The 23303-nt window shown below is 34.3% G+C and overlaps 1 protein-coding gene across 1 annotated transcript in view; it reads right to left on the minus strand.

Moving 5' to 3' along the window:
* TMEM182 (transmembrane protein 182) overlaps nucleotides 1-15039 on the minus strand; it is a 77725-nt gene extending 62686 nt beyond the window's left edge. Inside the window, exons 1-3 of the mRNA XM_074299711.1 lie at nucleotides 14673-15039; nucleotides 14331-14430; nucleotides 11343-11441 (exon numbers count right to left, since the gene is read on the minus strand). Of these exons, the coding sequence (XP_074155812.1) occupies nucleotides 11343-11441; nucleotides 14331-14430; nucleotides 14673-14804 (331 nt within the window). The 5' untranslated portion in view covers nucleotides 14805-15039. The remainder of the gene's footprint in view (nucleotides 1-11342; nucleotides 11442-14330; nucleotides 14431-14672) is intronic.
* Between the last annotated feature and the right edge of the window lie 8264 nt (nucleotides 15040-23303).

Below are 23303 nucleotides of genomic sequence, written 5' to 3' on the forward strand. Positions count from 1 at the left end.
AAAAGAACTCTGGGAGTTGACTATGAACCATTGCATAGAATTCCCAATCCTTCTATTTTTGTCTACCTATATTTTTTATTTCCTTCACAGGCTAATTGTACACTGTTTCAAAGTCTGATTCTTTTTGTACAGCAAAATAACTTGGACATGTGTACATATATTGTATTTAACTTATACTTTAACATATTTAACATATATTGGTCAACCTGCCATCTGGGGAAAGAGGTAAGGAGAAGGAGGGGAAAAGTTGGAACAAAAGGTTTTGCAATTGTCAATTCTGAAAAAATGACCTCTGCATAAATTTTTTGTAAAAAAAAATGAATAAATAAATATCAAAAAAAAAAGAAAAAAAGAAAATGTTTCTCTGTCTCTGTCTCTCTGTCCCTGTCTCTGTCACTCTGTCTCTGTCTCTGTCTCTCTATCTCTAGCTCTCTTCCTCCCCTCATCAATAACCTTATGAGACATAAGGTGAAAATATCAATAGTTTTAGAATTGGAGGACATGGATTCAAATCCCATTTCTTATATTTGTGACTTTGGGCAAGTCAATTAAATTTTCTTCGATTAACTCAGTTACCTTATCATTAAAATAATAGAAGTGAGATGCAGTGGGCTAAATAGCTTCTGAGGTCCCTTCCAGTTTTAGATCCATTGAATTATATTTTACAGGTATTAAAATCAAAGCAGAGATCAAGTGACTTGGCCAGGTTCATATAGTTTACACTGATACAGACTTCTAAAATCATAAAATCACTAATCAAAAAGAATCTCAGTGACAATTTAATCCAAATCCTTCATTTTAGAAATGAGGAATTTTAGATCAAGTAGATTAAGTGGGTTGTCTAAGATCATACCAGTTGTCTTATAACTCTAAGAGCAGCTCTATACATTGTTTTTTTTGTTATATTTTGAGCCCATACAGCTTCTCAAAATCATATTCTAAGAGTTCACATTTTTTGTGAAGGAATTCAATCAATAAATAAACATTGATTAAATATGAACTATGAGTTAGGCAATGTGCTAAGTGCTAAGGATACAAAAAGAGGCAAAAGGTGATTTTTGATCTCAAGAAGCTTACAAGAAACTTGAGACAAGGGTGGTAACACGCAAACAATTATATTACAAAACAAGCCATATACAATTTAACTAGAACATGATTAAAATTATTGAGGGCTTTAAAAAAAAAAATTTATGAGGCAATTACAGTTAACTGACTTGCCCAGGGTCACACAGATAGGAAATATTAAGTGTCTGAGGCCGAATTTAAACTCAGGTCCTCCTAACTTGAGTGCCAGTGTTCTATCCACTATATCAAAGACATGATTACAGAAAGAATGCATTGGAATTAACAGAGATTGGGGAAGGCTTCCCAGAGATGGTAAAATTTTAATTGGGACTCAAAGGATACAAAGAAGGTTAGTATTCAAAGTGGAAAAGGGAGAACATTGTGGGCATAAGGACAGCCAGGAAAACTGCTCAGAACTGAGAGATGAAGTATCTTGCTTGTGAACTAGCCAAGTAGTCAATGTCACTAGATCAAAAAAAAATGTACCAGGAATATTTAAAGGATATTTTAGTCCAAATAACATAATAAGTAGTCTACAGATGGTGTAAAATAGTGTAAATGGTGCAAATGCAGCTCAAAAAGAGGAGTGGGGGATGAATGCCATGAGAATATAGGATTTCTATTTCTGCATGGGAAAGTGCACATTTTCTGATTTTTTTGGTCGCCAATTGGTTTTTATCACAATACTTTCATTTTCTACTTTCACTTCTACTTAAGGTAAATAGGGTTAAGTGACTTGCCCAGGATCACACAATTAATAAGTATCTGAGATCAAGTTTTAAGTCAGGAAGATGAATCTTCCTGATTTTAGGCCTAGCACTATATTCACTACACCACCTATTCACTACACCACACTAGTTCTCAGAGTCTTCTATACACAGAGAAATTTTTTGTGAAGCCAGTGAGAAGAGTCTCTTTCATGGTAAGAATTTGCCTATCATTAGCAGACACTGTTATTGTAAACTGCCAATCAATCCTTAGAGGCACATGGTGCTTTCAAGAATGAACGTGCAAAGAACGTAAAATAACAGCAACTGTAAAAAAGATTTTTTAAAATTACAGTTTTGAAGCTGCAACCTATAACTGTAAAAAGTTGATCATGCCAGCATGAGTGATGATGTGAGAAAACTTAGAATGCCACCCTATGAGTGACACAGAAAATTGAACAGTGAAATTAAGCCCAGCCTAGAAACACACATGACAAGTCAGTGAACAACTAAGAACTGATACTGCTGTTGTATAAGCCCTGCATATGACAACATCTATATAATGCCAAACATCTGGATAAACAGCAAACATTTCAGTCAATTATCCAGATGTTTTTAACCGCCCAGATATTTGATGTTCTATAAACAAAACATCTGGATGACTGACTGAATTTTTCACTTTCTATCTGAGCATTTCAGTGTTGTATATACACAATTTGTTTCTACAGTCAAAGCATAACAAAAGGTTACTGAAATGTCTTGTGAATTTAAGGAATGTACATACTGAGTTCAATACACATCCACATATAATCTTCATAAATAAAAACCAGCTTTTCCCAAAGTTATCTGTTTTGTACAGGAAGACAGTTCCAAGTTCATCAATTCTCTGGTGCAATCTTATTCAACTCTTTGATGTGTCCCTTTCTTTTTGGATTGAATCTATGATTTAATTGGTAGCATAAGTTCCCTCTGTAAATACAGCTCAGTAGCTCTTAGTCTTTTTTTATTTATTTTAAATAGTATTTTATTTTTCCAAATACATACAAAGATAGTTTTCAACATTCATCTTTGCAGAACCTTTGTGTTAGCTTTTAGTCTTAAAGAGTTGCCTGAAGCATAGAAAAAATTAAATAACTCAACCAGAGTCACATAAGAAATATTCCTGATTGATAGAGTTGGTCAATTTTTTATCCACTAATCCACAGATAGTGCTACTCACTTGAATGACTAAAAATGTATTATGTTTGGAATAAAATTTTATTTTTGGTTGCTTAAAACTGTCATATACATCATATAGATGTTTTTCTTCACATATAACATTTTGCTTGAGTTTCTTTAATTAGTAGATAAAAATTGTTTCTTAACTACTTATTGAACATAGACTCATGAAATTAAAAGAGACTTTAGAACTCACCTAGTCTAATCCAAACCTAAGCATAAATCCTTTCTACAGCATGTTTGAACAGAGATCAGCCACTATATAAATGCTGAAGAAATCACTATTTCTAAAAATAACCCACTCAACTTTAAGATTTCTGATTGCCAAGAAGCCACTCTATATATTGAACAATTCCTCTCTGTATTTTATATGAGTCCATATGATAATTAACCATAATAATAACAATACAAATAGCTAGTATTTATATAGCACTTATTAGATATCAGGTACTATGTTAAGCTCTTTACAAATAGTATTTTTTAATCTTTACAACAATTTTGTGAGGTAGGTGTTATTAACATCCCCGTTTTATAAGCTGAGGAAACTGAAGGAAATGGAGATTAATTTATTTGTCCAAGATTTTAAGTGTTTGAGACTGAATTTCAACTCAAGTCTTCCTTACTCCATCTACTTTGCCATCTAACTAAAAAACTGCTATAGGTAAGTTATTTAACTTACCTATAATCAAAGAGGGCAGAGCCATGTACTGAAACCATGTCCTCTGGCATGAAATCCGGTACTCTTTCTGTTATCTTACGGACTCACATTATTCCCAACTTATATTTATAATCAATTTACAAGCATTTATAAGCTCTTACTAAGGGCCATGTACTAGATATAAGAAGAAAAATAAAAAATAGTCCTACCCCCAAGAAACATATATTCTAATGTAACAACGTGTAAATAGTTAGGTATAGATGAATGGAGATTGAGACAAAGACACACAGAGACAGAGAGAGACAGAGACAGACAAACAGAAAATTTGATATAACAAAAACAAAAAAAGGAAAAAAGAGGACTTGGTTTCTAGTGGCTTTGCCACTAATCAACTGTTACAGTGAGTGTAGTACTTAACTTTCTGTGCCTCAGTGTTCTCCTCTGTAAAATGAGGAATTGGACCAGATCTCTAAGATACCTTCCAGCTCTAAAATGCTATGATTCATTCCAAAATAATTGTTTCAGAATAGAGTAGGATTGTTATTTTTAGCCTATTTCAATACTAGCAAACTGAAGCATATTATTTTCACAAACTAAATAGGACACAAATAATTTGCCATACTTATGTACTCTCATTTTTGCAAATGATCCTTTTGCTTTGCCAATGATAAGTCAACCCATACATAATATTCTCTAAAAAGAATATAAAGCTCACAAAATGAATCTGTAGCTAAGTAATACAGCACAAGATTATTCATGTTATTTAAGAATAAAAAGAATCACAGAACAATATTTAATTCCAATTCAATAGTACAGTTTTAGAACGGTATGTATATGTTCTTCACAGCTAAAGTAAAAAACAAATTGTACATGACCAAGCATAAGGTCAGATGTCTGGGTATGCAGTGGCAAAAAAGAATAAAGTCAACCTAAACAATTATTTCTCAGGTAGATTCCTATTATCATAACAAAATATTCTTTACTGTTGCCATCATTCCTAAAAGTTTTGAATATGGATTTGATGAAGTTGCTATAAATGATGAAGGAGTTACTTGCCAGAGATGGATCTGATTATAAAAAATGTGAAATATTGTTTTGTCATTAGATCCAAAAAATGACATAGTAATTATACATGGAGCTACCTAATAATTCTAAGTATAATTGCTGTGCAATTTCTTCTGACATGTATTTACTATCCATCTACACTATAATTATTATGCATGGATTATATTACCTTGTTTTTTATGCTCTCCACTATTTCTTTTAGATAAAGACTTTTTTTCCACCAATATTGAAACTTCTATTCTAACTGAAAACTTCACACAATATCTCTGTCTGTGGAAAACAAATTATTAATTATTATATTAATAATTATAATAAAAATAATAATGGCATGCATAGTCAACTCTCTAGGGCTGCAACCCTTCATTACTTTAGAGTTTGCTTATAAAAGAAGATTGGCAAGTGAATGGTGTCTTTTTCTTTTAATAGTAGGAAAGCATTTGTCCTATGCTTCCCCAAGACATTCTTCCTCTCATTAGTGAGAGAGTTTACACATATCCACATTCACGAAAGTAGCTCTAATTAGACTATGTAAGGAAATTTCTTGTGTTCTCACAATAGGGTGAGAAATCAACCTCCATGTATTTGAAAGACATGAAAAATATATAACTTTGGTATAATAAGGCCACAGTGGCATGAAAAGGAAAAAAAAAAAAAACAGAATTCTGTAATGAGGCAGATAAACAGAGCTCCCACACTTATAAAACACTTTCCCCCTCCTTTTAGTCCATTACTAATTTTCTCCTTTTTAGCCTCTTCTATGATTTCACTGGTCAGGGAGGTGACAGTGAATAGAGTGCTAAGCCTGGAGTCAGGAAGACCTGAGTTCAACTTCAGTCACAGACACTTATAGTTGTATGATTTTGGACAAGGCACTTAATTGTTTAATTTGGTTTCTTCATGTATAAATTGGCCAAGAGAAGGAAATGGCAAACCACAATCAGAAATGATTGAAAAACAACTGAACAATAACATCAAAAATTTCATCTTCTAATACTAGGAGCTATCACTAGCTTATTACTAGAGTAATAGCCCTGTGAGTTCAGAAAACATGTCTTATTTATCTGTGTATAATGGTGAAAAGATCAGTGACTTTTGATGTGAAAAATCTGGCTTCAAATTGCTGCTCTGGCAGATGAAAAGAGGTGAAAACAGTTATCTAGTGAATAAAAGATGATGTCTAGATTTGTAATTTTCTTTGCAATTTCAGGTTTTCAGATTAGATATCTTTGATTTGAAAGGAGAAAAGGACTAGGATGCTTCTGTAGCACAAGGTCACTCTTGATATTTCCTATCCAGAGTGTAATAGAATCAACAAATTAAATTTCCAGATCTGAAAAAGTAGGAAAGAATTAGAGTTGATAAGAGGAGCTCAGGGATAAGTAAATGGAGATTAAAAGTATTGTCATTGAACCATCTCAAACATGTTTGTCTCTTTGTGACCCCATTTTGGGGTTTTCTTGCCACAGATACTGGAATAGTTTGCTTTTTCTTTCTGTAACTCATTTTACAATTAAGGAAATCCTATTTGGCAAACAGGGTTAAGCAATTTGGCCAGGGTATCACACAGCTAATAAGTGTTTCAGGTTGGATTTAAACTCAGGTTTTCTTACTCCATAATGGACATTCTGTCCATTACAGAATGGATAGCCGAATTGTCTCTCCCTCTCCATCTCAACTAGGGTTAGACAGCTAACCCTAGGTTAATTTAATCCTTTGTCATTTTTAGCAAAGTTAAACTAACATTAAATTTAGAGAAATTTTCTTTTGAAAGTGGAAAAAATAGATAGCAAGAACATATTCTTCATTGTTTGTGAAAATATACTGAAATAAGACTAGAACGAGATAAGGCTATTGGGATTTAGAGTCAGAAATCCTGGAGGGTAAGCATAGAAATAGGGCTGTCATGAAAGAATTGGGCTAAGACTAGAGAGAGATTCAAGGAGTTTTCTGAGTTGAAGCTAGGGATGCAGTTAGCGCTAACAAGGGCATAGTTGAGTCAGGAAAAGCAAAATTCAGGATCCTTGGTTTTCAAGTCAAATAATCTGAAAAATCATCATCTATATAATTGTATTAATATGGTGATATAAAAATAGACTTATTTAGGAATGAAATTTTTCCATCCCATATATTAGCTGTTGCTAATCTAGCAGGAAGACAGCTGGATAGTATCAAAAGCACTTAAAAAGTAAATGAATAGAAGAAGGAAGGAAGGAGAGAAAGAGAGAGAAAAAGAAAAAGAGGAGAGGCAGGGGGATAGAAAGAAGGAAGGGAAAGAAGAAGGGAGGGAGGAAGGGACGGAGGGAGGAAGAAGGGAGAGAAGGAGGAAGGGAGGGAGAAAAGGAAGGAAGGAGGGAAAGGAAAAAGGGAGAGAAGAAAGAAGGAGAGGGAAGGAAAGAGGTGAGAGAGGGAGGAAGGAAGGAAGGAAGGAAGGAAGGAAGGAAGGAAGGAAGGAAGGAAGGAAGGAAGGAAGGAAGGAAGGAAGGAAGGGAGGGAGGGAGGAAGGAAGGAAGGAAGGAAGGAAGGAAGGAAGGAAGGAAGGAAGGAAGGAAGGAAGGAAGGGAGGGAGGGAGGAAGGAAGGAAGGAAGGAAGGGAGGGAGGGAGGGAGGGAAGGAGGGAGGGGAGGAGGGAGGGAGGGAAGGAGGGAGGGAGAGAGAGAAGGAAGGAGGGAGGGAGAGAGGGAGGGAGAGAAGGAAGGAGGGAGGGAGGGAGAGAAGGAAGGAGGGAGGGAGAGAAGGAAGGAGGGAGGGAGAGAGGGAGGGAGAGAAGGAAGGAGGGAGGGAGGGAGAGAAGGAAGGAGGGAGGGAGGGAGGGAAGGAGGGAGGGAGGGAGAGAAGGAAGGAGAGGAGGGAAGGAAGGAGGGAAGGAATGAGGGAGGGAAGGAGAGAAGGAAGGAGGGAGGGAGGGAGGGAGGGAAGGAAGGAGGGAGGGAGGGAGGGAGGGAAGGAAGGAGGGAGGGAGGGAAGGAAGGAGGGAGGGAGGGAAGGAGAGATGGAGGGAGGGAGGGAAGGAGAGAGGGAGGGAGGGAGAGAAGGAGGGAGGGAGGGAAGGAAGGAGGGAGGGAGAGGAGAGAAGGAAGGAGGGAAGGAAAAAAAGGAAGGAGGAAAGGAGAAAGGAGGGAAGGAAGGAGGGGACGAAGGAAAAAAGAGACAGAGAGAAAGAAAGTGAAAAACTGCTGAATGTTGGAATTAGTAATTATGTGACATCTGGCAAATCCTTTAATTTATCTGAGCCACAGTACCCTCAACTGTGAAACAAGATCTCCTAACTATCTCACAAGAATTGCTGTGGCAACTGAATGAGATCATGTATATGGTTTCATATACATGATCTCATTGTGGTAGGGGAACTATGAGTCATCTTTACTATGCTGTTATTCAATTGTGTTCAACGTCAGGATCCCATTTAAGGTGTTCTTGGCAGATACTGAAATGGTTTGTCATTTCCCACTCCAGCCTATTTTACAAATGAAGAAACCAAGGAAAACAGGGTTAAGTAACTTGCCTTGATTCAAGGGAAAGTGCACTGAATCAGATGGCTTGGGTTCAAATCTTGTCTCCAAAACTTATTATTTTAACTTTTATGTTTCTACCTTCATAACATTTCTCATGTTTCCCCTTCTCTATACACACAATGACTACTCTCTTTCAAGATCTGGCCACCTCTATCCTAAATTATTAAAACAAAATATAATTGATCTCCTTTCTTCAAGTCTTCCCCACTGCAATTTATCTTACACTCAGCATGCAGCAGAGAGTACTATTACTCTCCCTCATTTGTTACCTCTTTGTTACCTCTAAAATCAATTTTAAAGTTCTATTTGACATTTAAAATTCTTCATAAGAAGAATACCCTTTCCAACCTTTATAGCCTTTTCCTGCTTTACTCCCAACTACAAACTCTTATAGTCTAACTATACAGACACTTGCTTTTTATATTCTCATACTCTGTCCACCTGCCTTTGTACTAACAGGTCCTGATGACTAGCATGGCTGGGCTTTCTTCAATTATTAGATGAAATCTGCCCTTGTACAAGAGACTTTTCCCTTTTTATTATAGTGAGTTTCTCTTTAATAATCCCTTCAATCTACTATGTGTATATAAATACATCATATATATGTACACATTTAATTATTTAAATTTTTCTCTTCTGTATTATAACATGAACTACTTGAAGGCAGGGACTGCTGCCTTTCTTTTGAATCCCAGAACCTACTTAGCACTGTGCTATCACACAATAAACACTTGATAAATAATTGTTGACTGACTGACTGTATAGCCTAGGACCTAGGGCCTTTGCCTCTGTTTCCTCATGTGTAACATGAGGAATTTGTATGGATGACCTCCTGGTCCCTTCCACCTCCCAGGCCTCCACTAATTATAGTCACCTAATTTACAAATGATTTATAAATATATTATTCAGTTAAGTGGTGAAATGGATAAAGTACAGAGCATGAAGACTCACCTTCCCAAGTTAAAATCTAGCCTCAGATACTTCCTAACTATGTGACCCTGAACAAATCACTTAATCCTGTTTGCCTCAGTTTCCTGGTATGTAAATTGGAGTGGAAAAGAGAATGGCTAATCATTTTAGTGTCTTTGCTAAGAAAACCTCAAATAATGTCCCAAGTAGTCAGAAACAACTAGACAACAAATACTATTCTGGAAAGCATGGAGCAGTGTAATGTCTGTGATAGCTCTCTGGAGGGCCTCAGGATCAATCAGAGTCAGAATCAGAGTCCTTGGTCTTTAAGAAGAGAAGTAAAGGAGGCAGGCAAGCTGCCATGTAGCTCATCCAAGATGGATCCTGGACTCTGGAGTCTAGAGCCTGAAGTCTTCCCTGCTGAGTTTACTTCAGCAGACAAAAGAATTTTCTCCCTCAGCCCTCCAATCCTTCCCTATGATTATTTCATCACACCACATTCAGCAGGTGCCAATGGTGAGGAGAACCATCTCATCACCATATCATCTAAGTATATGTTTATAGAACCATTATCTCACATTGAGTAGGTACTTAGCCTTAAGTACTCTGCTGTTCTGGATTCAAATACACCTTTTCAGAGTTCCAGCCCTCTACAGAGCAGGCCATTTATTCAAAGGTAAATATAATAATATTGAGAAGAGAAAAAGGAAAGATGGGAGTCTAAATTAAAAAAAAAAATTCCCCTAGTTTCCATGACAAGTACTTGCCAGCTCCATTAGAACATATTTGCTATTGATTACATTAATTTTATAATCCATGATTACTTTATAGAAACCTTATTGTTCTTCCTTAACTAGACAAAGCACTGAGTTGAATAGGATTGCAAATCCTTATGAAGGAAACTTGTAAACTATACCACATAATGTGGAGTTAAGAGTACTTTCTGATGATAGATGCTCTGGGACACACAAGTCTTTAAACCAGGAAAAGTATTAGTTTTATATTGAGACAGGAAGAGGCATCTGGACAAATTATTCATGCATTATGCTTAGTGTAGTATGGCAAACAAATGGGACTTTAATAAATTCTTCCATGTTGACTTACTTAGACAATGTGACTTCTAAATATAGTGACCTTGGAGTGGTATATCTTCGTGTCTTACTTTCTGCTCAGTATCCTACACAATTAATCAAGTGATTCTGGCTCAAAATCCTATTTAGATAAGTAACTATTGATACTTTGGCCTATCTAGAGATTAATATATGCCAAGGGTAGATAGCTAGGATTCTTTAGAACTTTGAGTGGCAGTATTTGAAGCAAGTATGAGAGGAAAAAAAAGAAAAATTGGCATTAAGTATTGTATTGATGCTATCATTAAATGTAGTATTACATCTTTTAGAAGACCTAAAGTGATATAATAATATGGAGACAAAACCAGTTTTGCATACAAATGAATAAATGGATGGATAATATAAACATTTGTTGAGTCTGTGTAGTATAAAAATGAATTAGGTATTAAAATTTAGAAAATATAAATATTGTGGCCTTCATTGATGACATTGATGAATTCTGGCTCCTACACTTGGTCAGGCTGATCAGCCTTGATTTATGCAATGATTAAATAAGGGTGACAGTTTATGAGACCTAGAAAATTTCTATACTTTCTCTAAAACTCACTAAATGAAATTATGTAGGCACAAAGGAAGCTACATAAGTATATCTTCTAGTTAATTATTCTGAGAATCAAGTTGGATAAGTTATGCCACTTGTATTAGTCTTAAAGATAAGACAGAAAAACCTTATTTTTATGAGTAGCCAAATAACCAATGGTAAAATAAATTGAAAAATTTGACATTTTCATTAAACTTAGAGATCATCTGTTTTAACCTCCCTATTTTGTGAGGAAACTGAGACTTATCAAGGTAAAGAATTTTATTCAAGGTCATTCAAGTAGTAACTGGCAAAACTAGGATCTGAGCCAAGGTCTTCTGACTTCATATTCTGAAATCCTTTCATAGTAGTATTAGAAGACCCAAGAATCTGTTAAATATCATTCCATAGACATATGATTTATTTATGGGAAGAAAAAATGCTTAACTTCAGCTCACTAAATGATTTTTTAAAAAATGAACCCCAATCTTTTTGATCAAACATTAACTCAGGTAATTATTCTTTAAAGTGTGCATTCCAAGAAATGGAAATACTTACTGACTGCAGAGTCATAGGAAGTTGAATTGTGCTCATCTCTCAGGAAGGGATATGGGGATAGGTAAGCATGTGTACAATTCTTAGATGGTGACTGATTTGCTAGAAATGAATCAATTAAAAAAAAAAAAAAAGAAAATCTTTGTTATTGAGATGATAAGGTGTTCTTATTTATAATAAAGGGGACATAAGAGTTAGGATTACACAAAATAGAGTATTTTTAAAATTATTCAGAAAATCCTACACACACACACACACACACACACACACACAGCTACTGTTATTTGGTATTTGGAAGGGCAACGGGGAGCTTGGAAAACTGTTTTCCATCTTGATTTCAGCATTGTTTGCTCAAAGTATCTGCTCCTATAGACATTTTAAATTAAACACTTTTAAAACTGAATCTTTCTCTCAAACCCTTACTTTTTCTTGATTTGTTTTTTGGGTGAAGCAATTGAGGTTAAGTGACTTGCTCTGACACAGCTTAGTAAGTAACTGAAGCTGAATTTTAACTCAGGTTCTCCTGACTCTAAAGTCAGTGATCTTCTTTCTAACTTTCCTATTACCATCAAGGGTACCACTATCCTCTTAGTAAACCTAGGTTTCATCACACTTTCTCTCCACCACTACCCCAAGTCCCTTCACTTTTCTTAGATAATTTTTTTCTCTCTTCTGACACTGCTATCACCCTAGATCTGGCCCTTACCACTTCATGCCTAAATTATTGCAATACCCTACTACTTAGGTTCCCTACCTGCAGTCTATCCCTATCCTAATCTATCCTCCACTACCTGAAATGTAGGTCTGAGCAAGTCACTCCATTCCTCCTCCTCATTCAATAAACTGTAATTTATTGAAGATAAGGTTCTGGAATCTATAATTCTCCCTATTAAGTTCAGGATTAAATGTAAAATCATCTATTTGGTTTTCAAAGTCTTTCATTACCTAGCTCTTTTCTACCTGTCCAGTTTTCTTTTATCTTACTCCCTTAAAGGAACACTGACTTTCTCATTGTTTCTTCTATACAATACTCCATTCCCTGGCTCTAAGAATTTGCCCTGTCATTCATAACTAGAATAAAGACCCTCTTTATCTCAGCTTCTTTGGCTTCCTTGATGTCTCAATTAAAATGTCATCTTCTTCAAGAAACTTTTCCCAATCTTCTTTAATCTTAATGACTTCTCTCTGAAATTACCCTCAATGTATACTGTATATGTCTTGTTTGTATGTACTTGTTTGCAATTCTTTCTTTTCTTTCTTCATATTCTCAAACATTAGTACAGATCTGGCACATAATAGCCATGCTAGATGAATCACTATTTCAATAATGCTAGATCAATTACAATTTCAATCAATTAGGAAACTGTTCCACTAAACAGAGTTTTCAAAATGAAGACAGGCCTTTCTATTACTATCAACAGTAGAATAAAACCTGCACTATCTAGAAATCAGTAATAAGAATATTTCCTTTACATGTCTTTTTTTTACTTCTATTTGTAAAGAAAATATAAAATTGGAAAGAACATTAGTTCCCTTAAATGTTTATTATTTATTTGTTTAGAGAGACAACTCTAAAAGATCTGGAAACCTGAGATTTCACTGTATATTCTCTCTAAAAATTCATTTCTAAAAATACAGAAAAATGTTGACAACATTTACTCCTGAGAGAAATGTCAATGTCTATGTGTCATTCCCCATATTATCAATATAAAATATAATTTGATTTTTGTCTTTAAATACAAGACAGCATAACTCTACTCAAATTCTACTCAATATTATCAAAGACCTTTTAGAAGTCTAAATGTAGCATACTAACTGATTTATCTTTATCTTTATTATTCCTTCAAAGGATACCCTTAAGGAATAGTCCGTAGCACAGCAGATAAAGGGCAAGATATAGAGGAAGAAAAATACTATTTCCTGAATTAAAATCTGGCTTCACATACACTTACTAGTTGTGTGACTTTAAATAAGTGAGATAACTGTTTGCCTCAATTTCCTCATCTGTAAAATGAACTGGAGAAAGAAATGTCAAACCTCCCCAGTATGTCTATCAAGAAAACTCCAAGTTTTGCACTTGGTTACAGTCAGATAGAACTAAAAATAAAAATGATTAAATACAAAAAAATCTCTTAAAATCAACTTTATTCCTACCTTTGTCCCAATAAGTTAGGTTGCTAAAGTGTTCAATGATTCTATGCTTAATTATAGATTCCAAGTTTTCCTGGCATGGAAGTAACTTTCCTTGCTATATCTCATAAGGTTTATTATTATAGATATCATAAACAGCAAGAATGAAGTTCTCAATCATTATCAGAAAAAAATGAACATTCTTTAAGTGACCAAAATGCAAGTTTTGTTTTTCAAACAAATCAGTTTCTGAGTTTATATAAGTCACATGAAATATATTTGGGGGAAAAGGGTCATAGTAGTCTGTCTTAAATAGAGCCATGAAAATATCTTATGTACATTTCAAAACTTTGTTTACATAAAACAAAATCTATCAATACAGCATACAATAGTTCAAATACGTTTTTTTGTGTCTCTACTACTATTTCTTTTAAGATTTTGCTGTATATTCTTAGACAAAAAATTTAAAGGTAAACCATGTCTTCTAGAATTTCTGAAGTTATAAGGTTTTAAAGGATTATAATCAAAAGAAATTTGATTTTCAAGATAATGTTAATAACAAATATTTGGTATGGTGGTAAGGAGTGGAAAGTTAAATTGCCCCTAGCTGGATGGGAACTGTAAGATATTAAGTGTCACATTAACTACTACCAGTCACCTTTTACACACACACACACACACACACACACACACACACACACAATTTCCATTCAACTGTATTAACCAAAGAAATTATTCCCTAAAAATATTGTAAATGCAACTATTTCAGATGCTATAACAACTCAGTGAAATATTTACTAACTTAATGTTAAAGTTATTTTTTTTAACAAAAGGGGAAAAATGAAGTTAAATTTCACTTACTGTACCAGAATTTCCAAATGTTGACTGCGTTTTCCTCAGCAACACCGCTAAACCAACATCTCCAAAAGAAACCTTCATGATGGAAAGTGACATTTTCTACCTGCCCAAAACATAAAACCATATTATAGAATAGAGAGCAACCAACCTAATCACATTGTCATTTTTAAAAAAAGAAAGAAAAATATTTCTAATGTTGACTATTATTTGATATCATCACATCTCTTGAACGTAGGAATACAAGCATTAAACCCATGATTTCCTTGGATTCTCCAAGCACATGAGGAAAGGAAACATATACTAGAAACAACAAAATAAATCATCATTCTGAAGAAGAAAACGCACATTATGTTCACCTGAACATTTCCCAACTTCAGTCACAAGCAGCCAATAATCTGACCCAAAAGCCACCAAGAAGAGCAGAACTCCTAGGGCACCAAAAAGAGCTCCAAAAAAGACTGCAATGTTCCGTTTCATAGTTAAGCCACTGTTTTCGTTTTCAAAAACAAAGCAAAAAAGTTTTTAAAAATCTTTTGTGAAACTCTGATGTTCAATAAGACAGGAGCAATATACTGATGTAGAAGAAAGGGATCTTTTTCTTCCCAAGGAAACACAATCTATTTGGGGAGTGTCTCTTTCCTTGTCTTTGGTCACTTTTCTCCTATACTCTTATCAGTTGATGTTTTCCTCTCCCCTGGGCAGACTTTAGTCTGGCAGCTGAGGATGACCTGCTATTTTAAGATATTAATTGAGGAGCTTCTCAGGAGAGGAGGGGGGACAGTGAGGATCAAGATCGTAGTGATCAAAAATAGTTGACCTTCCCATGACTAACTAGTGTCAGGCACTGTCTCAAATTATCATAAAACATGGAAAGAAGATGAAATAGTACCAAAGCAATAGGTGTGACTATCTTAAAAAAAAAAAAAAAAAAAAAAAAAAGTCTTGCCTCAACAAGTATTTCTTATTTTAAAATAGTTATCATGAGCTGAATGGTATCCCAGAAGATATTTGAGAAGCTCATAGAAGATGTATAAATCATAGTTACAAATTGCAAAGACCTCTTGTGATATGCATGATCTACACTTAAATATAGCTTATAATTAATTTCTTATTTAATTGCCTACTTTTTTTGTATGAAAAGTATTTATGCAGCAGATGGTTCTAAAACATATCACTGGTTACTCTGTAGATATTTAGATATGCTAAATATATGTTCAGATATGTATTTTAAAAGTAAAAACTCAGCAGAGTAGCAGAGCTTTCTGGTTTTAAAAGGGGGAAGCTGTTTTAATATAATTTATAAGCGGCTAAGTATACAAAGCACCAGAAATTAAAGTGATTGTCATCTGAAGTTCTTGTTCTTTCTGGATAAAGAGAAAGTCCTAGAAAATATTCAGTGATCTAAGGTAATAGGTCATATCTCCTCTTTAATTCAGCAAATTCATCAATCAGTAAATATTTATTAAGTGCCTAGCATGTGCAAGGGCCTGTGCTGAGAACTGAAGAAAAAAAAAGGGAGGGGGGCAGGGAAGTGCAAAAGGCAATCCCTGCCCTCAAGGAGTTTATTATAATCTAATGGGGAGATAACATGCAAACAAATATATACAAAGCAATCTGTATACAGGATAAATAGGAAATATTTCACAGAGGAAAGACACTGACTTTAAGGGGGATTGGGGAAAGTTTGTTGAACCTAAAAAGATCCCTGTTGGTTTCTTATGAGGACCACAACTTGGCTTCCTCACACTATAGATCAAAATGACAAATATAAGAATACTCCTTCCCATTCCTGTTTTCTGCTAGTTTGGTTCATCACACCTGCAAGGTGTTTTCTAAAATAAGATCAGTCATTTTTCTCTGTAATTACTGACCCTAGAAAGTCCCCTTAAGCTCATTCCCATCATTATATATATATATATATATATATATATATATATATATATATATATATATATATATATATATATATATATATCTATATATATATATATCCTGTTATTGTTTCATTCCCACCATTGTATACATCCCAAGGGGTTCCTTCATTATTTATTGAAAAAGAATTGCAATAGTAGAGAAAGGATAGACACAGATTCAAGCTGCCAGTCAAATAATCATTCTGTGGCCCAGATTTCTCAGTCATAAGGTATGCAAGAAATTGCCATCAACTAGGAAGAATAGCCCATCACTTGGGATGGAAGCTGAAATAAAAAGATCATATTGTTGTGCCACATTACCCTTTTTTCGTCCTGCCTCAGTTTCCCTGAATTGTTCTGCTTAATCCTATAATACTACCTCTCCCTCTTAATCATCAGGATGTTTGATAAGGATAAAGATCTTCTATCTTAGACATCATCAGAATGTCCGGTGCTTCTCCCCATCCCAATTTATCAGAATGTCCAGTGCCTCCCCCAACCCTGTTATAACCGGATTGATAGTCCATTCTCGTTCTCAGCGCTCTGACTCCACCTTGATCTACCCCTGTAGCTGAGCCACGTGTGTATATATACTTCATGGGAAGCACACATTAGTTGCTGTATGCTTTAGACATCAGCCCTGGGGGCAACATGCCCCCCCAGCACAATCTCTCTTTCAAATAAAATATTCAAAACTCTCTAAACTCTATCTTGCCTCAGTTTCTTCAGCATTACAATATCAATGGCTGTTACTTGACTCATGATGTATAATCAGTTCTGTTGACTACATGTGTGTCTGTGAGAATCACATTATTAAACCATCACTAGATATTTTAATTTTGGGAATGTATGAAAATAAAGGGCAGATTCATCTTCCTGAGTTCAGATCCAGCCTCAGACACTTATTAGCTCTGTGACCCTGAGCAAGTCACTGTTTGCTTTAGTTCCTTCATTATATAAAATTGACTACAAAATAGCAAACCATCCTAGTATCTTTTCTTAGAAAACTCCAAATGGACTCATGAAGACTTGGATATAATTAAACAACAACAACAACAACATGCAAGTTGTCCTCTATTCTTTAACGTGATATTGTTTTCAATGATGGTGAAAATGAGGCCATGGGATATAACTCTTTTGAGTAAGTTTTTAAATTATAAAACATTCTATGAGAACCATTACATATGGGTTCAGTTAGCAGCTTCCTGGAAGTGATACTCCTATCACAATCTCTCCAAATCTTTAATTGTTTGCTGGATATCTCTACTCAGAGATATTATTTTTTCAACCCAAATTCAACATGTACAAAGTAGAGCTCATAATTTTAACCTTAAAACTGCTCCTTCTTAAAATTTTCCTCTTTTTATTTTTTGAACCACCTATCATCACTCAGGCTTAAAATCTAAGAGTCATCTTTGGTTTTTGCTTCTCTCTCTGCATCTAACCTATAATCAAATCCTATTAATTCTTCCTATTCAGTATTTCCCTTATCTAACAATTCTCTTCCACATTGACTCTTACTGCCTGGTTCAAATTCTTATCATCAGCACTCTTAAAAAAAGTTTCCTTACTAGTCTCACCACCTAGTCTCTCTCTTCTCTAATCCATCATTTATAGTTACAAAAAAAAATATTCCATGTTATCATCTGCTTTTAAAACCTCAGTGGTTCCTGATTGTCTTTAGATGAAACAATGTTTAGCAGAGTATTTAAGGCTTCTAACAATTTAATTTCAATCTTCTCTCCAGTTCAATTTCATATTTTTCCCATATACTCTATATTCCATTGGAACTAGACAAAAGCTACTCCTTTATCATATCCAGCAATCTCTCTGTGCATACATATAAGTTATCCCCACCTTTGTCTGGTCTTTCTGATTCCAAATCCAACACATTATCCCAGGAAATCTTTCTTTACCCCCTCCAAGTATAGTGCTTCCCTCCTATTGATCACTTTTTATTTATCCTGAATATAGCTTACTTAAATATATTTGTCTGAACATACATTTCATGTGGTCTTCTTCATTAAACTGTGAAATCCTCAAGATCAAGTACAGTTTTTTACCTTCCATTATATTCCCAGCACTTAGCAATTAAATACCTGACTACTTAATAAGTATTTAATGACTGACCATTTGAAACCTCACAATGTCTCTCTATCTCAATTTGTTGTTGCTCAGTCAGTTTGGGATTTTCTTAGCAAAATACTAGAGTGGTTTATATTTCCTTCTCCAATTCATTTCATAGATGGAGAAACTGAGACAGAGTTAAATGACTTGTTCAGGGTCACACAACTAGAAAATGTTTGAGGATAGAATTGAATTCAGGTCTTTCTGACTCCAGGCTAATGCTCTATTCACTGTGACACCCAGCTTCCCTCTGCATATCAAAGAGATATGTAAAGAGAAGGTAAAGGGACCATCTAAGAGAGATGGAAGATGAGTTTCCCAAATGCAATACAAGGATGGCTGATATAATAAAAAATATAAATAAAAATTTTTTAAAAAGCAAAGCAGAGATGCTCTGCAAAGGATTTATGCAAGTAAACAGATGATTATCACATGGATTGGAAAGACTTACAGAAATTGGGGTCTTCCTCAAAGAAAGGGATACCCAAATCTTAGAGATTAATGATCTAATGCATAAAGTTAACTAGTATATGGGAATCAAAATTAAGCAGAGTATGTGACACAGATCATTTTGTTTTACTCTGCATGTAGTAGATATGCATTTAAGCACTGAGCAAATTCTCTATTTCACAGATATAGCTGTGTGACTATGGACAAATCATTTAGCTCTGTTTGCCTCAGTTTTCTCATCCATATAATGAGTTGAAAAAAGAGCAACTATTCTGGGATCTTAAGAAAATGGAGTCTGACACAACTGAAATAACTCAACAACAAAAGCTGAAATTTTGCACAAGCCTTAAAAATCTTAGTTTATGGTTATAGAATCAAAATAAGATGATCAAAAGTAACTATAAGGTCATTTGAAGGAAGCTACTATCTGCATCTAGTGAAAGAATTGATCAATAATTCTATGTATCTATATCTATCTATGTCTAATGGTAGCCATCTTGGGGGCAGGGCAGGGAGAAAAAAGGGGGTAAAAAGAAAGTTACATGACAATTTTATTATATATGTAAAAGAAATAACAAGTTGCACAATAAATTTCTAATTTCATATTAAATAATCTTTTTCTATTCTATTATGTAATGAAAATGCTTGTTTTATTTCTTAAATTCAGAGTTATACAATTGAAAAAAATTTTGGTTTTGATAATTCTATAATATAACTAAATATCTCATACTATGGCATGCAGTTATCAGGACAAAGTTGATCTTATTTTATGTTTATTGAAAAAGTATATGTGTCATATGATACTAAGGCTCCATCTAGTCTCTTTAGAGGAAGAAAGAAGGAAGAACTAGGAAATGAAACACATAGTACTACAGAGTCACAACTTTGGAAAAGTTGGGAATCACTATGTAGTGAAAAAGAACCTGAAGGATCTCTGATTAGAAACCTGGGCTCAAATTGCAGTTCTACTTTTGACTATGAGGTTCTCAAAAATCTAAATTTTGCCTTCTATAAAATAAGAACTAACTACCTTACAGTTATGAGAAAACTGTTTTGTAAACTAAAAATCTAAATAAATGTGGCATTATTGGCTCTTCAAAACCCTCCATGTTAACTTTTCTGCAGTGAATATTTCTTAATCGGTTTAATAAAGGTGTTAATGGAGGAGGGGTAGTGTTGGAAGGCCTAGAAAATCTCTACAACTAATCTAGAATTATTTTTCCTAGAGATAAAGCTAGCCTTTAAGTGATAGCATTGTACTATATTCTTGAGTAGGTGTTTGAGAAAGAAATGAAGAAATGAGAAAGTTTCCTCAAAATGCCTTTAAATCTAAGGTTTTTAGCTTTTTTTTTTTTTTTTTTTTTTTTTTTTAATCATGTTTACATTTGACAATCTGGTAGTCTATGGACTACTTTTCAGAATAATGTCTTAAAAAGTACAAAATAGAATTTATAGTATTACAAAGGAAACTAATCATATTGAAATGGAAACGCTGTTTTCCTCCATCTAAATTTGTGGTCTTTTGAAAACCTACTATAGACCTCCCAGCTTTAAAAGCTATATTCTGTCATCCAAATAGAACAAGAAATGCTCTCCATAACAGTGACATCTGGTGGCCATAGGCAGGATTTAAAAGTATTGTTATCTTGGGCCTTATTTTTAAAAAGTAAAAGTACAATAGAAGTTCTACCTTTTTAAGCATTTTATGTTAAATAGCTATAAATGGGATTACTTTGTTTAAATGAATGGCTTTACATTCAAAGTAGCTAGACACCAGGTGAATGTATGTATATATATATATATATATATATATATATATATATATATACGCATATAAACTAGGCTCTAAATGAAATTGAATAAATAAATATATATGTGTATATACTACTTTTTGTTATTTAGTCATTTTAGTCACACTGACTCTTTGTGTCCCCATTTGGGGTTTTCTTGGCAGAAATACAGAAGTATTTTGCCATTTCCTTCTCCAGCCCATTTTACAAATGAAGAAATGAAGTGATTTGTCAAGGGTCACACAGCTAGTAAGAGTCTGAGGCCAGACTTGAACTCAGATATTTCTGATTCTGAACCTAGAAGTCTATCTATTACACTACCTGGATGCCATATAAACTCCTTACACTGGCCTTATTAGAATATTACAGTAATCTTTAGGCTTAAAAATAAATATTATTTAGCTAAGAGATTTGAAAATGTTAGTGTGAGCTATAGTGACTTGTTGAATAACAAAAACATTTTACATTACCACAAAAAGCATTAAATATTACAGATTTAGAACTGAAAGGGACCTTAAATTCCATCAATTATAATCCCCTCATTTTATAGATGGAACAATTAATTAGAGGCTCAAGAAGGCTCAGGGTCACATAGCTAGTGTTTAAAGTGAGGTTTGAATGTGATCTTAGCTACAAGTCTAGCACCAGGATCCAGCAGCATGCTAGAACTGATTGCAAGGTTTTCAGTATAGGCATTTATACCTTGAAAATCAGCAATATATAAATCAGGGCTTCATTTATTGTTATAATGTTTCCCTATACTTTAGAAAGTGAAGGAAAAATTGTTTAAAAATGGAGACGAAACTTTAAAATGTTTCACATATTTCAGAGTCAATTGTTAAATATTTACCAATACAACCCTGCCAGGATCTGATGTAAACTAACCACAATTCCACTGTTTATACAGTAAAGATAAATTTAAGATTAAAAACCCTCAAATTTAAAAACTTCTGTCACTTCCAGTAAATACAAGCAAAAGATAAAGCATTACAGTGTGATGATTTGATTTAGGAAATATGAAACTACATGGTGAGTCACTTTTAACAGTGTAACTATTGAATTAAGGGAAGGAACCTTATAAACACATTATAAATGGTTGAAGTTTTGATTTTTTTTTTTACTTTTAAGTTTCCACATAATACAAGGAAGTGTTTAGCCTAAATGGATCAACAAGAATTCCTTCCTGATTCATGTTTAAAAATTGATAAATAAAAAGATTCTGTATTTAGGCTTCCAACTCAAAAATAAGTTTATTTTTTAAATGTGGCCCAAATGCAATTTAAACTATTTATTTCTGTAATAATAAGCAACTTTATTATTGGATCCTTCTGCATGTGGGTTGAAAATTTATGTTCTCTATATTATGATCATCTCTTCCTTCCCTTATCCCCTAATCACTTCTGGCCTATTCTGATTCAATCCATTCTATCCAATTCAATTCATTTTATGCATCTGTTCAACAGAAGCATTATATATTAAGCACCCCCAGACAAACCCTAGAAGCATCCCAGAAGGATTTAAATATTTCTCAGACCTTCCAAGAAGCTCACCTGTTCAATTAAAATACTTTTGTTTAAAAATTGTTGTAGTTGTTCATTTTTCAGTTATGTCTGACTCTTCCTGAAACCATATGGGGCTTTCTTCACAAAAATACTAGAGTGGGCTTGCATTTCTTTCTGCAACTTATTTAATAGATGAAGAACTGAGTCAAACAGTTAAGTGACATGTCCATGGCCATATAGCTAGTATGTGTCTATTTAAAAATTACAATGAAGAATTACACAAAAAGAGAGGCAATATGGCACCTTTTAGTGGACAGAGTGCTGGAGTTAAGAGTCAGGAAGTCTTAGATATGACAGTCAAATAAGACAAATAATATCTATCCAACACAGGGTCCATTACTTCAATTTTTCTGGGCTTCAGTATTCTCATCTGTAGAAAGGAGTTGATCTCAATGACCCAAAATTCCCTTCCTTCTCTAAATCTATGAAAATATGGACTCAAGTCTTCTGATTCTAAAGCCAAGGCTCTTTCTATGGTTACCACAAATAGATGAGGCCTGTATGAAAAAAATAAGTGTGTGCCTTTCCATCTGAGATTTTATCCAACTGTTCCACTGTGGGGGAACCATTCACCACACAGATGCTGAATTAACCAGTCACTGTAGCTTGACAGGCAATCCCTTCAGTTCTGCTCTAGTTTGTCTTTAGTCACATTCCCTGTAGGTCAACTTAAGTTTAAGTATATACCTGAAGGATTAACCCTATAAAAATTAAAGCACTTATTAATGAAGCCTGACAACAATCAACTTGCCAAGAGTATGAGAGAAGAGGTTGCAATGAAAAACTTCCTCCTCCTCCTCTCACACTAGAATCTTCATAAACCCAATGGTCATTCATAGATTTCCTCAATCAACAGACAACCCTCAAGAAACAGGAAGAGGCTACATCATGGATTCCAACTCCCCCCCACACACACGCACGTACTGATTCAAAACAACATTAGAACATGTAAATCATTTAAAGCATCCCAGGGTAAGAAAGATTTAAAGATTATTTGAACACATCAGTGCAAGGAGAAAAAGTATCCTAGCTGTAAAATGACCAGCTAGGATTTGCTGAGGCCTAGTGATGAGACATGCTACATACCTGCTCATGGAGAAGTATATGACTCAGAGTACAAAGTGAGATAATTTT

This window comes from Sminthopsis crassicaudata, chromosome 3, assembly GCF_048593235.1.
Source record: "Sminthopsis crassicaudata isolate SCR6 chromosome 3, ASM4859323v1, whole genome shotgun sequence".
Classification (NCBI taxonomy): Eukaryota; Metazoa; Chordata; class Mammalia; order Dasyuromorphia; family Dasyuridae; genus Sminthopsis; species Sminthopsis crassicaudata.